The 16218-nt window shown below is 38.1% G+C and overlaps 1 protein-coding gene across 3 annotated transcripts in view; it reads right to left on the bottom strand.

The window, feature by feature from the left end:
- The window catches only part of RSPO2 (R-spondin 2), a 183240-nt gene that overhangs the window by 48555 nt on the left and 118467 nt on the right, over window positions 1-16218 (bottom strand). For all 3 annotated transcript variants that reach the window (XM_069600378.1, XM_069600379.1, XM_069600380.1), the window contains 2 exons: window positions 13673-13816; window positions 11468-11656 (listed from right to left, as the gene is read on the bottom strand). In XM_069600378.1, coding sequence (XP_069456479.1) covers window positions 11468-11656; window positions 13673-13816 — 333 coding nt within the window. The remainder of the gene's footprint in view (window positions 1-11467; window positions 11657-13672; window positions 13817-16218) is intronic.

Below are 16218 nucleotides of genomic sequence, written 5' to 3'. Positions count from 1 at the left end.
AAGGTAGGTTTCAGCTGTGCTTAGTTTGACGTGCTGGCAGGATATCTAAGGAAGCATCAATGGCCAGATCTGTGGGTTTGGGGCTCAAACAGGAGATGGATGATTCATGTTGAATGAGAGCGTGACTAGGTAAGAGTAAACCCTGGGAAAAATGGAAAATACAGCAGAATTAACAAGGAAATTACAATAAAAAGTAGAGAATAGGAATTCATCAACTTGCATATATGCTCATTTACTCCTCACAACAATCCCTTGACATAATATCCCCAGTTCGTAAATGACTAAGTTTTAGGAAATTAAGTAATTTGACTAATTCCATTCAACCAATATGGGACCAAGACCAGTATAAACCAAATTTACAACTCTTTCCACTAGTTTTTCATACTGCTTTTTTCCAATATACATTCATTCACTACCATTAAAGGTATAAGATAGAAGGTTGATGACTATTTATCAGAGATAGCCAAGTTTGTGTTGGGGACTTGGAGGATTAGAGAATTAGTGGGAATAAATACAACATTACTTTCCATCCCATACCATGAACAGTGCAAATTGATAACTATACAGTTTTCTCCTAAACAGCATTTAACTCAGATTCCTTCTCAACCCAGCATTCCAGGCAGCTGCTAGTAAACAACATGCTAGATAAAACCATCTTAGATTATACGATTGAAATAGGATCCAGAAGAATCAATTCATCCTTGCCCTGAATAATATTTGATTTGCATACTTTAAACTGTCAGAATACTCCAAGATAGCTGGTAAAGGACATCCATTCGAAGAGTAACATCATAAATTAGAAAACTAGGAAAAATACATCCAAGGGTCTTGGTAAGTGGCAAATGGAAGCGGCAGTTAGAAAGCAAATATAGTTCAGTTAAAGTATTAGTCACTTAGTCGTGTCTGACTCTTTGCAATCCCATGGACTATAGCCTGTCAGGTTCCTCTGTCCATGGAATTCTCCAGGCAAGACTATTTGAGTGGGTAGCCATTCCTTTCTCCAGGGGATTTTCCCAACTGAGGGATCGAACTGGGGTCTCCTTGCTTTGCAGGTGGAATGTTTACCATCTGAGCCACCAGGGAGGCCCATAGTTCAGTTAAGATGAATGCAAAATGTGTCTATATCTTAAAAAAAAAATGCACTAATACAAACTGGGGAATGGCTTGGCCTAGAAAGTTGGCAGAAAAAGATTTAAGGGTCACAGTGGACGGCGAGTCAAGGCAAAATCCTGTGCTCTTTAGAGAAGCAAGCATTACAGAAAAATGCATAAACATCAGAACCCAGAAGTATTCTCTGGGAATTCTCCCAAACTCAGACTCTGCTTGATGCCCTGCCCCAGATCGCCACAGGCGGTTTACCTCCTTCTGTGTGTATGCGCTCAGCTGTGTCTGACTCTCTGCAGCCCCATGTGCTGTAGCCCACCAGGCTCCTCTGTCCATGGGATTTTCCAGGCAAGAATACTGGAGTGGGTTGCTGTGCCCTCCTCCAGCGGATCTTCCCCACCCAGGAATCAAATCCGCATCTCTTGGATCTCCTGCGTTGGCAGGCAGATTCTTTACCACTAGCCCACCTGGGAAGCCTGCTGCACTGTACCAACACACCCTCAGCCACTCCCACCTTCAGTCAGCGTTCTACCAAAATACTCCCATGCTCAGAAGTCCTCTAGGACTCCCCTTTGTTCAAGATAAAATTCAAAATCCTATTCTTTCCAAACAGGTGCCTCACTCAGTTTACAACTTGTATTTTTGTTGTGAGCTGCTTACGACTGCCATCCTCAATATCTGAACTTCAGCCAGGCTCTTCTGCTCAGCCTCCCTTGGACACAAGAGGTACTCGTTGGCATCTATATCTTGTTCCTACAATGTTCCATCTCAAATGATCTCCCTATTCAAACATGTTTTTCACCCGCCTCTCCTATATGTTTTGCTCCTCAGGAAACATTCCCTTGAACAACAGCTAAAACAGGATATGTTTCCTATCATTTCAGGGCCTATAATACTACTTATATTTACAAATTCAATTTTATTTCTTTGGTTACTTTACATGTTTCTTTATATTACTTTGTAATGTGCATTTTTTTTCACCCCCAACTAGACTATAGACATTTGTTTCTATCACCTCCCACTCCCAATTTGCCCATTTCTTTAAAACATAAGATTTAAATAGTTCATTTGATGAACCTATGGACATAGCTAGGGGAAAATCACAGACTGCATTCGAAACTCAGCTCCACCTCTCAATACCTGAATTATATAAGGGAAGTAGACCTGAAAGAGGCATTAGAAGGTACCTTGTAACATATTTTAATAAAGTCAATTCAGAATTTCCCTGGTGGTCTAGTGGTTAAGAATCTGCCTTGCAATGCAGGAGACATGGGTTCAATCGCTGGTTGGGAACTCAGATCCCACACGCCATGGGATGACTAAATCTTGATTGATTGTATAGTTCCATAGAGAGAAAAACAGTAAACAAACTAGAGTCCATGCATTGCATGATGCAATGAAGAAGATCCTGCATGCCACAATTAAGACCCAACACAGCCAAATAAATATATTTTTTAAAAGCTTTAAAAATAAAGTCAATTCAACTCAGTAAGAATTTACTCAAGATCCACATGGTTCTCTCATGTCAAACCACTTTTAAAGGTTAAAATAATTGAAGGGCAGGCTTAGAGAACAAATATCACAAAAAGGTATTTAAAATGTTAGTGGGGGGGCTGAGATAATCACCGGAAGTAACTCGGCATCTAAATACACAACTTCTGAACTTAGTTAAGAACATCTTACCAAGTAGAAAAGACACTTGGCTTATTGAACAAGCTCAAATCATAGTTGGCCCTCAGTACAAATGCTCATTTTCTAGATTCTCTGGATACCATGAAGTTCTCAGAGGATTCAATATTCCGACTATATTCAAATGTAACTGGTAAGTCAGAAAGTCCTGATTCCATGATGCCTGTTCCTCCGTAGCCTTCCCCCTTCACTGAGGGATAAACACTCCCAAGTTGCCCTCCACCTCCAGAAACATACATATGTTTGACATGTGTGTTGTTGAAGACACTGTCTGCCGTACTCCTCCTTGTTCTTGATAGGCTTTCCCACTTGAGAAATCTGTTTAGTGTTTACCTTCTCATGGAACTAGAATATTCCCCTTACTGTGAGAATTATTAGTTTCCTTAATTCTACAATGTAAGTCTCACCCCCTATGCACACCTTAATGTGTCTGAAGGTGAAGTATACATACATGTCCTGTGTGTGTCATGTATAAATGTGTGAATATGCATATACATTTATATATACATGAACGGAGAAGGTGATGGCACCCCACTCCAGTACTCTCGCCTGGAAAATCCCATGGACAGAGGAACCTAAGTGGGCTGCAGTCCATGGGGTCGTGAAGAGTCGGACATAACTGAGCGACTTCACTTTCACTTTTCACTTTCATGCATTGGAGAAGGAAATGGCAGCCCACTCCAGTGTTCTCGCCTGGAGAATCCCAGGATGGGGGAGCCTGATGGGCTGCCATCTCTGGGGTCGCACAGAGTTGGACACGACTGAAGCGACTCAGCAGCATGTGGGCATGTGTATATATTTATGTGTTTGTGTGTATGTTTGGGTATATATGTGCTGTATGCATATACATATGTGTACGTGTGGTGATTTTCTCTCCAAAAGCTGTTATTAAATTGACACTATTTTATAAGCAACCATTTATTTTTAATTAAGATAGAATCATAGCCATGTTTTCCCACTACCTGGTAGGAAATCCAATGTCAAATTTTTGGCCCAGTTATTTCACCCAACACGTATTCATATGGCCCATTCTCCTTGTCAGTCCTGAGCTCTTATTCTAAGTTTTTCCTAGTTCTGATCTTTAACAATTTGTCTTGTTTTAGCATGTTATCAAATACTTTTTACATTAAGTTATCATTAAATCCTTTGAGTAACAGGCAGGCTGTACTTACACCAGTTCAAATAATTTTACTCATTTCCAAAGTCCTTAAAAACAAGAAAATAAGCCTGCTACACAGAATATTAGGTCCAAATATTACACAAACAAGTCAACTGTAAAGCAGAATCTACTGCCCTTAACATTTTGAGTTTAAACTGGAATCAAGTTTGCCACCTGAACTTTGCCCCCCTCTGCAGCACAAAGTAATTTTGTCGTCTTAACCACTTCTGTACGATGACAACATGAACCACGCTGGGATTTGAGTAGAACTCTGTCATCATTTCCATGAAAATGTTTTCTTTCTGCGTCCTAATCCTAGAGGAGATCCATGAGTCCAACTGGAGGTCAATCCAGTAGCTGGAGCATTTACAGGAAATCTCACCGAGCGACCCGCCTGTGCTCTTTTTATCAACACCATTTAAAGAGCCCAGAGAGGTGTCTGCTGAGGAAAATAAGTTGTTCCAAGAAACCATTAGGGGATTTATACTTGAGACTCCCTTATCTCATAAGGGAAAAAAAAAAAAAAAGTCTCCTGTAAGAAGGGGAAAAAAAGAAAATCTACCACTGACACCATGTGTGTCCTATTAAAGTTGTTTTTATTTTAGAGTGTTGTAAAAATTGTTTTATATATTTTACATTAAGATCAGAGTAGCTTACTGCTGGGTAGAATTCATAAAAGAAAGCCTCCTCCAAAACGTTCCTATCCTTGCCTTGTTACACATAGACCTTCAGTGGCATATGTAGTTGAGAAATCCTTTTTACGAGCGCCCATAAAAGAGACTAGTACATGTTGCTCCAGACTCTAATTACATGGGGCTCATAGAGATTCCAGACGGGAAGCTGCAGAGAATGGCACAGAGGTGTGGGTTCACTCACTCGCTCCCTGACCCCTCAGGCAAGCAAGCCTGGCCCCAGGACAGGCTCAAAATGCAGCTGGGAGAAGAGGCTGTCTTAAATCCCCTCACTCACTCCATGTGCGGGGCGCTGGTCATGCCCCTGAATTTCTGTGTCTGAGTCCAAGGCTGCACTGAATCTTGCCCTCTCTGGACTTTGCACGAGCTCCCATGCACGGCACACCAGGCCCCACTTTTCTGTTCCCCCATTCCTCAGACCCTTACCTTCTGAAATGTGAGAACTGAAAAATCTGAAGAAAAAAAAAAATCATTGCCCCCCATACCCAGAAAAGAGCCCAGACAAGGAAGAATAAAAACCACCACCACTACCCACCACCAGGTGGGTGCCATTGGTTATCCCCTACCCTTTTCCAGAAATAAGTTTAAAAAATGTGAAGATAGTGTGTGGGGGTGGGGACTGCAGCAAGAGGAGATACACCCCAAGACACAGCCTGAAGGCTCATTGTTAATACAAATGAAGCAGGACTTACAGATACTTTACTGAGAGAAATGTTTGGGAAGCAGGTGAATCTTTGTTAAATGTCAATTTTATATGATAAGCATACATTTACATTTAAGAAGTGGCTGCTTATGAGTGACCTCCCCAACTCATAATCAAAATAAACATTACCATTTGCTGCCGTGTGTCCAGAGTACTCGGGAAATAGTATAATTTTCTTAAGGCAACTAGCACAAATCACTGATTTTAAAAGAAACAATTTAGCTTAGCAAACAAAGGGGCAAAAAGAATTCCTGTTTTCTAGATGCTCTCTTCTTCATATAAAAATGTCAATATCTACATTCTTGACAATTCTGAAAGTTTCAAAAGAAAAGAGGTTTTTCTCTTATCCTCTCTCCTCCAAACTACTTTTGAGGTTGGCATGTATAAAACAGACCACATAAATTGCAACTCAAATGTAAACAAAATGTACAGAAATAAAGAACATATGTCTAAAGCATATTTTCTTGACCCCATCTACTGAAAATGTGCTTATTTCCTGCTCTTGGTTTAATCCATCACAATCTACAATCATCTTTGGTTATAGCATCTAATACCTAATCCACATGTTGCTGTCAGTTTATACACAGAAAACAAAAACTAAAGAGGTCTTATTAATATTGCCTTTAAAAAGTAGATGTTTACAAGAGATTCTGGTTCTAGCTTGCTAAATAGTATTTTCTTTTAGATCCTATCAAGTTAAAAGCCAGAGCTTCCCCAGTGGCTCAGCAGTAAAGACTCTGCCTGTAATTCAGGAGATGTGGGTTTGATCCCTGGTGTGGGAAGATGCCCTGGAGAAGGAAATGGCAACTCACTCCAGTGTTCTTGCCTGGGAAATCCAATGGACAGAGGAGCCTGGTGGGCTACCGTCCATGGGGTTGCAAAAGAGTCAGACACCACTTAGTGACTAAAGAACAACAAAGTTAAAAGCCACTTAAAATCACCAAGTAGATGCTGGTCAAATAATGTCACATAAGAGGAGGAGTGAGTTATTTTCAAGTTGAAATCCTAAGAAGTAGCAGTTTTTATATTTAAATTTTAGCACAGTCCTGAGAAAATATGACCTAGGGCTTAAAGCTTGGAGAAGGCAATGGCACCCCACTCCAGTACTCTTGGTTGGAAAATCCCATGGACGGAGGAGCCTGGAAGGCTGCAGTCCATGGGGTCGCTGAGGGTCAGACACGACTGAGTGACTTCACTTTCACTTTTCACTTTCATGCATTGGAGAAGGAAATGGCAACCCACTCCAGTATTCTTGCCTGGAGAATCCCAGGGACAGGGGAGCCTGGTGGGCTGCCGTCTCTGGGGTCGTACAGAGTCGGACACGACTGAAGTGACTTAGCAGCAGCAGAGCTTAAAGAATTGCTCCATTTGCTACTAACAGCTGCAGTATGGTACGCAGAGGCTGCCATGAGCAAAAAAGACAGAAGGCCATCTGTGCATCTGTCCAAGCATTACCTAAATTACTTTAACCATCTGATTGCTTAGATGTGTCAGAAAGAGAGAAGCCATTCCAGGCACCGAGCTACTAGAAGTGGGGTTGGGTTCAGATCCAGGGCTCCTGGTTAGGCCAGGGAGCAAAGGGTTAGAGCAGAGTGCTCGGCATGGTTCTGTGGGGACAGCCTCAATGGGAGGGTGACCTTGAAAGACTAAGGATGCAAAGAACAATCTTGCACTCGCACTTCCCCCCCCAACAAACGGAGGGCCAATGATACTAAAATCACGGAAGAAGACGGCCTTCTCCTGTAAGGTAGGAATGGCAAAGCCAGTGACTCAACACTTCGCATTTATAAAATGACCTTTGAGGTATGCTTCACTGGCCATCTCAAGCGGGAAGATGTTGGGAGACGATAGTGATGGCAGAGTGTCATGTTTTTAAGAAACATTTAGTAAAACAAAAATAAAATGATGCATTGAGGTGGAGGGAGAAATAGTTTAAAGTCAGCTACTTTGATGTTAGACAACTATGGGTTTATCTTTGCATTTTATAATAAGGAAAAAGGAAAAGGTACAAGTAAACACGAGCTTCCCACTCTTGGCTTTACCATTAATAACTTGCTACATCTCTGTGGCCCAGGAAGAGAATCCTAGATCTCAGTCCCTTGCTCTTCTCTAATAGGTAATGGGAGAATCAATGATGTTCAAAAAACATAGCCATTGAGTCAAGAGCTTTAAAAAAAAAAAAAGAAGAAAATTTCCCTTAGGTCTTCAAAAGATCTCCTTCATTCGGATTTGTGATCAAATGTTACTCCCTCAACTTCCCTGAACACCTGACATAATACACCCCCAATCCAATCTTTCACTTGCTCCTTACCCTGCTTTGCTTTTCTTCACATGACTCCCACCTCCACATGAAATAAAGCACTCGTCCACTTCTCTAATGCCAGGATATCCACTGGGAAAAACACTGTTAGAACTGTGTACCAATGATTTGTACACAGCACTGCTCAATAAACACCTGATGAATAAACTGAAGTTAGTTGTCATGGGACTTTACAGAGAGGACAGACTATTTTAGGTTGAGGTGGCATTGGTCAATCCTGTGAAAAACTACTGTCCCCTCCAAATGACATTTCCCCCCACCATACATGAATGTCTCCCAACTTTGCAGCTGAGCAGCCATGATTTTGTTCTTCCATTTGTCACTTAAATATAATAGCATATTCATATTTTTCTATTAATATATTGCCTAATAATACAACATAGTTCAGAATTTAAATGTATTCCATTTAAAGATGCAGGTTATATATGAATAGGATAACTTGGTCCCAACATGATGAATTCTATTAGTGAGCTCAGGGTGGGAGGGGGAGAAATGAAGACAGTTACATCTGCTAGGGGCCAAGTCTTCATTTTTAGTAGTCTGTTCTTTTATCCCTTGCTTCCTATACTCATTGTTCAATTTTTCCCTCTAACTCATTGTCATCCTTTCCCTTTTTCCCATTATCTTTTTATGATCCCCCCTCCTCCTGCTCTCTTTCTCCGTATCTCCCACTAACTAAACTATAAGTCATTTGAAGATTTTACAAGAATCTTGCTCAGTCTTTGAGCGTCTTTGAAAAGGAAGGAGGAGAGAGGAAGAGTATGAACTACCAGATGGAAAAGGCTGCGCGAATGCACAGTTGTAGCTACTGGAAAAGTGTTCAGTTCTTGGTCATAAAACAATCTTCCTGGGCTTACGATTCTCTTCCTCACCCTTCACATGACAACCACAAAATATATTCATGTTATTTTTGGCAATTAGTCTTAGAATCATTGGATTTTAGAACTGGACTGGATCTTCAAGATTGCCTACCCCAATACCCTCACTTTAAAATAGGAAATAGAGGCCAGGAGAGGTTAAGTGAATTGCCAAGGATCATAGAATTAATGAGCTGACAGGGTGCAGAGACCCAGATCGTCCGATCACCAGATCAGAATCCTGAAGAAGGAATGTCAGAGGAGTGCAAGGAACTCTACAGATTACATCATCAGAAATGAAGGAGAAGATAACTGATCAAGAAAAGTTTGCAAATGGACGCTTACTTCATGTCATATGTCAGTCCATGACTTAAGATATCTTCAAATATCCTTTCATTGTTTTTGAGCAAATAAGCATTGATAGTTAAGAGAAATAGGCTAAAGTATTACATTGTTGTTTTTAAATCTTACAGCCATTTATTGTTTCATTTGTAATAGTTTTTAGTGTAATATCTTATATATTTACTTAGGACTACTCCATTTCGCTGACCTCTAACTTATGCCTTCCAGTAATGAAAAGCAGCTGATTTTAATGTGTCTGTGCTCTAGTGTGAAGGAGGTTAAGGCTGCGTTTGTGTGCAATCAGGTTAAGACTGGCTCCAACAGGAGGAAAATCCATACATATGTTGAAAAGATCTGAAAAATGCCTGTATTCCCAACCTGATTACGACTTACATTTTTGCATGGTTTGTCAAAGCAGATCACTGAAATCAAGTCAAGATGTAAAATGGGATAAAGTGGTTTTCTTCTCCATTCTTCCATTAATCACCGTGACCTACAGAAGAAAGGAACCTTTTCCTCTCTCACCTGAGGCAAGGTGGGATACTCCACTGAAAGTTATGCCAATTTTTATCAATTGGTGCTCAAGTTCCAAAATTAATTTTCTAGTTTTCGTTTCCTTCATTTGTAAATAGAAGTTATTTTATTGCAGAGTCATTTTTCATTTCTATCAATTTTATGTTAGTTCCTTTTTTTATAAAGCAGAAAACAAATTCCAGTATAACTTTTAAACCTAATAACTTTAAAGGTTACTTAAAATTTTAATTTATTAAGTTGAATATGTTGATACAGGGACTAGAGCAATAGCTTATCTCTGCAAATGTCTATCCTAATAAATAATATTTGGCAAAACCTAAATGTGAATTAAGTAAGAGTTCATTACTGGTTCACTTGTCAAAGAAAATATTAACAGATGATACATAAACTTTTGTTTTGACATGATTTTAATTGCTGACAGTGTCAGGTTATATCTCTTAAGACAGTACATTGCTTTTGGAAGCATAAAAAAAATGCAATAAGCATTATAGGTTAAAAATCTAGCTGTTATCTACAAAATTCTCAGCAAGACCAGGGCTAAGTCAAAATAGTTTCTGAGGGGAGGGGGGCATGCTGGTTCTTGTTACACATAAGCATGTTTGTTATAGGAGCATTTTCAGGTTAATTTTTGCTATTAACGTAAACCACAATTGGGGGACCATGTTGCTGGAAGAGGAGTGGGGGGTAGTTATATAAACAATATACAACAAAGAAAGCCTTTATTCCCAATACCTGAATACATCGGGTTTGTTTTTAGGCATAAGGTTGCAGGTTAAATGCTCTCAGCTATCCAAGAAGTGGCTTATTAGTTTTGTAAGAAAATATTTTCTTATATTTTGACTGAAAAATACCCAGTTTAACTGAACAAAACCATCCTTGTTAGTGCAAAGCAGACCCAAAAAAACTTTGTTTCAAAGACTCAGCAAGGAAAAGCAAAACTAATTCAAGAGGAAAAGCTGCCTTCCTAATAGTAGCTTCTGAATCTGGATCTAATAGTTCTCAAAAGGCCGACTGGAGTCTTCAAGTCTTAAAACTTTTGTCTTCCTCCATGGATCACAGACATTCTCTATGAGGCAGCAGAATATGGATATAAATCCATTCTAAGCAGATACATATTCTTCTCTGGGCTACAGCCACAAAGCTGAAAGCTATGCCCCAACAGCAAGAATGAAGGCAAACGAAAGTTTTGATTGTTTCATAGGGCAATTTTCTACATGCAACTTTCTTTTTTTGCTCTTCTATTTTGTGCACTAGAAAAATCCTAACTTCATTTTTGGCAATGTGGCATCCGCTAGTGATAAAATAAACAGTAACAATAGATTATGCTTTCAGAAGCACAGCATCAGCGCTAAGAACTGCATTTCAACATACTGACTCGGCTCCAGCCAGCACCTGAGCTGTGTACACTTCTCCCAATTTATAAGTGGGCCTAATCCTGTTATTACAGAATAATTACTGCAAATCAGCACAATTACTACAAAGACACAAATAAACATACACATACTAGTAGCTGTTTTCCACAAATTATTATCAAAACAGAGAACCGGCTAATTGTGGCAACATTAAGACAATGTTTATTCCTCCCAGTGTTTGGGCAAGTTTATTTTAAGTTGTCATCTTCAACTAGTAGTGATACAGATGATTTTACGGATTCCATAAACTTTACTAATCTAAACTCAACTGAAAGTTGGCTGCTTCTCTTAGAGCAACATCTGCAAAGGCCTGATTTCATAAGAACTGGCTTTTATGGTACATTAGTGAAAAAAAGAAAAAGAAAAACACTGACACACACATACACACACTTTTAGAAATCTCGTTTTAAAAGTTGATTTGTAAAGTTGTCTTCCAAATTACTTTCAAGGTATCATGAAATTAAACAGTCGTTTTATATTCTTCACAATTTAAGCATTTGTCTCTAAGGAAGTTCGATGTGGAATTTTACCCTCTTGCCAATGTTATTATCAGGTTTCCTTCTTGGATAAATATTCTTTATTGGGAGCAAGGGTGGTTAGGGAGGAGGAAAATCCAGAAAGCACATAGTCCACAATAGGGATTATCTGAACTCACCTCCTGGACAATGCCTCATGGCCATCTTACATCTCCTGGATTCAGCAATGGTTGGACATGGTATCGTGTCTTTTGCTGGCTTTTTAACAATTTGCCGTGTTCTGGTTTCCAGACCCCACTTAAATCCACATGTGCGATTATTTCTGCTACAAGTTCCCCATTCACTCCAGTGGCCAACCTCACATCCTTCTAATAGAGAAAAAACAAACACAGATAACAATTTGGTATACATTTCTCCATTGTTACAAAATTTATATAGCAGTATTTCTCTACTCCTTCACTTTCAGATACCAAAAATTAAGCTGTACAGCCCACAAGACCTATATACACCTTTTGGGAAATTTTGGCATTATGGAGTTACAAGTAGTAGTAAAAAACTGCCACTTAAGAAATTTAAGAACTATTACTTTCTTTTTGTCCTGGTTCCTTTTTTGATGAGATGCTAACTGGTCCATTCTAAAGACATTGAGTATATTATCTTTAAAAGATTCAACAGCTAAAACCTACAGTAAAATATACTGTTTTCATACCATGAAGAGGAGACAAAATTTTACAGGTAAATTCTCCATGCCCCCACTGAATTTCACAAGTGTGTTAGTTTTAGTTAGAAGTAAATATTAATACTTCATGAAAAGGATACGGAGTGTTTTTGCATTTTCTGATTATCTCATTTCCTTTAATAGGTGTCTGAAAACCACAGTAGGTATTTATTCCCTAAATTGATGCTATAGTTTAAAAAGTAAACAAATATCAGATATTTGAAAATGTATGTTTTCCCAGGTATGTAAAAACTTTTAGCATTCTTTTTTAACTTCATATAATGAAAAAGTAGGCTACTCTGCAACTCCCCTGGGATAAAAAGAACAAAAATATACAGAGTTACCCTCATCAAATTTACCATTAAAAGCCCCTAGTGTGATAGCAGAGGAGGACTCAGGCACAGAATCCACACACAGTGAATATTTCTTCATCCAGATCTCATAAGGCGTCATGGTGACTCTTAGGTTTTTCAAAGCTATTTAAGATTTTTATCCAGGGGAATGCATAGGACTGCTGTTAATTTGTTAGGACTACTGTTAATATGTTAATGCTTAAAAGTTTTCTAAGAACTTCCTCTGGACTTCTGTAATTGATTTGGGTCTCACCTCTCAAAAACAAATCCAACATTTTGAATGTGCTCTTTTGGTGACTTTTCTATATTTCTCAATAGAGTGTTGCTTGTATGCATGTATTAATTCACACATATATAGGAACATAAGCACACATTTCTCCAAAAATCTCTCATTTAAATGTGTTCTCTGCAAGCTTTCAAATATAGTTACAGACTACTTTGGTATTTATGCAGGAAAGAAGTTCTCAACTGAAGTCTCCATTTTAAAAAGATGGAAAGTCTCATTCATAATACATTGCTCTGTTGTACACCATTTCAGATATAAAACATGGCAAATAAAATTCCAGCATGGTGGGGGTGGTGAAAATTCCATTACACTTGATTAGATTCGGCCATTTATCAAAATGTAGGTACTGACAGAGCTTTACATTTTGATCGGTGGCATTAAAAAATGCCAAAAGGTTTTTTAAACACAACCCCCCCAAAAATTGGTAAAAATATGTATTCCTAATTATTATTTACAAACAGCATATATGTGCAGATTAAATTATGCATTCTACATACCTAAGTTTAGTACAATTGTCTTAATGCACTTTGCGACATGCAGTCAATCATCAACAAAGTATATGTGACACACAAAAAAAATCTCTTCCTAATTGATTTTTTTATACAAATGTGTGGCTAAGCAAGAAGATACGAAATTAATACACATAATGAAAATGATAGACTAACCACATGACGCTGCTTAAACAGTTTCTTCTAAACAAAATGTTCTTCTCTAACAGTTACTAATAAGATAGTTAAGAAATGGATATATTCCATAGATCATAAAAACATTATTCTCAGCATTTCAGTAGTTCAACCTAATGTTCTATCAGCAAATTTTGTAGCAAAGTATAATTTATGATACTACCCAATAGCAGAATGACTAAAGAACTCAATAACATACAACTTCAATAATTTTCGGTTCTAATTAATAACATGAGAACCAATTCGTTTTTAGGATGAATACATCCAGCATGCATTTTTTTCCCCCAAGAAACAGGTGTTAAAATAAAAGTGGAAATTTGAAAGTTACATGAAACACTACTCACCCACACATTCCATGGTTTCATCTAATGGTGCAAAACCATCTGGACATTCCTCAAAGCAACGGCCTCTATGCAAATAAAAGCCTACTTTGCACTTGGTACAAAAGTCTTTGCTAAAGCAAGAATCACAGTTTTCTATTCTGCATCCTAGAAACAATTTTAAAGAGAAAGAAAATTTCAGTCAAACAATTTACTGGTTTTGCAAGTAAAACTTTCATAAACTCACCAGTTAGCTCAATTGGAATTCTAGTGGTCAGAGAAATATGTGTTTAGCTCATTAGTTTCCTGATGCCATCTCCTTCTACATCACTCCTACCTCTTCCAACAGCTCACCACATCAATAAGCTGAGACAAAATTGCAGCCCGGGGCCCTAGGCAGCATGAGACCCTTCAGAAATTTTTGCAACTCTAAATGGGATTAAAATGAAGGTTAAAAAGAAAAATATCCCCACTACAAATGACATTGCTGCTGGGATTGTAGTCTGTTCTGCTCTTCCAAAGACGTACTATGAAAAATGCAATGGAAACTATCTAATCAGTCTCTTCTGTTCCAAGACAGTAAATTAAAATTCTGTAATGCATTTGCTTTCATCAGTGAGCGTCAACCAGGAGGGGGACTTTAGGTCATTTTTTGGAAGACCCACAATGTGCCATACATTTCCACTTCATGACAATCCATCAGGGTGAGTGGTAGTACCCCTATTTTGCAAATAAGAAGCCTGAGACTAAGTCAAGAAGTTGGTAGTGGCTGAGTTGGTGCTGAGAGTCCCTACACAGACTGCCTTCTAAATCTATTCTCTATAACACATTAACTGCATTTCGTTGGAAACAATTGATGAAAGAGAAGTGCTTTCACGTCTGCCAGGTATGGTTGTGACCTTGACTCCCAGCTCTGACCTTCCCAGTTCTTGACTTTGAACAGCTATTTATACAGGCCTCTCTGAGTCTCTATTTCCTCTGTATAAAACAGGGGTGTCACTAACTTTGTAAGGCTGTTGTGAGGATTTGAAATAACACATGTAAATTGACTAGCTTATAATTGGTGGTCTGCACCAGTGGATTAGAAACATATATTTTTCCATCAAACCATTCACATTACAACAAGGTATAAAGAGAAGCAATAATTTAGACTTGTACTCAAGATCAGATTCCCTGGTATGCCAGTAACATCTGGGCCAGAGGTAATTGGCATGTATAGGTGAAAATAAATAGACTCTAAACTACTCTTCAAGGAGAAGGAAGGAAAGGTTGGAGAACTGGTTAATTGAAAGGTGAGGTTTTCAACAGATTACAGTACATTATTACTTGTAACAGATTTAATTGCTGGCAATTAACAGCACATAAAGCTCTATGAAAACTCCCTGGCAACACTTTTACTCATTTAACAAGCCTCTGAGTAACTGTATTTGGTGATTTAATGATTCAGAAAAGCTTTCAAATCTAGTTTCTGCAACCAAAGATATAATTGAATAAAAAATGTAACTAAAACATGAAATCACTGAATTCCAAAATTTTAAAAATTAAGAAGGCAAAGCCAAAATGTGGACTATAAACACTAAAAAAAGCTTCTGTTAATTATAATATAAATAATGACAGTTTCTAGACTTATAAAAAGACAGTGGCAACTCATCACCTTTTAATTTTGAGTCTAAACGGGACTTTATGTATTAAATGACCACCCTGAACCAGCTAATTCAACTTCTAAAATGTTACCCAAATTTACAATTGGAAAACCAACTATGTGTGGGTGAAAGTCCATAGTCAAATTATACTATTGCTCTTTTAGGGGAGGATGGTGGGCATAGAAGAACAATTTATCACCCTATAAAATGTTCATCTGTAGTCTTAAATGCTGTAACCTATATTTTAATAGAACAGTGACCTATTGCTGGTCAGTAGCTTCTTAACCATGGTCAAAATATATGACCATCCTGTCCACAAATTGTTGGCTTTCTTGCTACATTTTTTTTTTAAAGCAAGCCGCCTTTCTTGTTAGCAGTATTATTTTCCAAGAAGTAATGATAAACATTCCAAAGTATAAAAGAGAACTAAAGGGTGAAGAGAACAATGCATTATATTTTTAAAAAGAGAAGACTGTACACATCATAAATCAGCTTTTTATCTATAAGAGCTGATTTTAACCTGGTCTGCACCAACAAGCCTTGTGGCCAAAAAGTTATAACAGTATGCATTTGGAAATAATTTTACAAGATCCTTTCCTGATCATTACTGTTACCTGTAGGTCCCTTTCCTCATTTCATTCCATGCTCCTAATACCAGTGCATAGAATGATAGGTATTCCAGAAATTCCACATTCTCTCTAAAGTCCCTTTTCCAGGTGTAAATCTGGCTAAAAGAAAGTTTAATTATTTGTTCTTAAATTTAAGTACAATAAAATATTGATGCATTCAAATTGTAAAACACTTAAACCATGAAAAAGCACAAGGTGAATTATAAGCAATGACTGAGAATAAGCTCTAAGCCACATCATTAAATGAAAAAGGCAAGTGCAGGGTATATAGAATACGATGCAATAAAACCACGGCATG

Source organism: Ovis canadensis, chromosome 9 (genome assembly GCF_042477335.2).
Source record: "Ovis canadensis isolate MfBH-ARS-UI-01 breed Bighorn chromosome 9, ARS-UI_OviCan_v2, whole genome shotgun sequence".
NCBI classification, from domain to species: Eukaryota; Metazoa; Chordata; class Mammalia; order Artiodactyla; family Bovidae; genus Ovis; species Ovis canadensis.
Note: the sequence above shows the minus strand (reverse complement) of the source record. Positions and strands in the feature narration are given on the sequence as shown.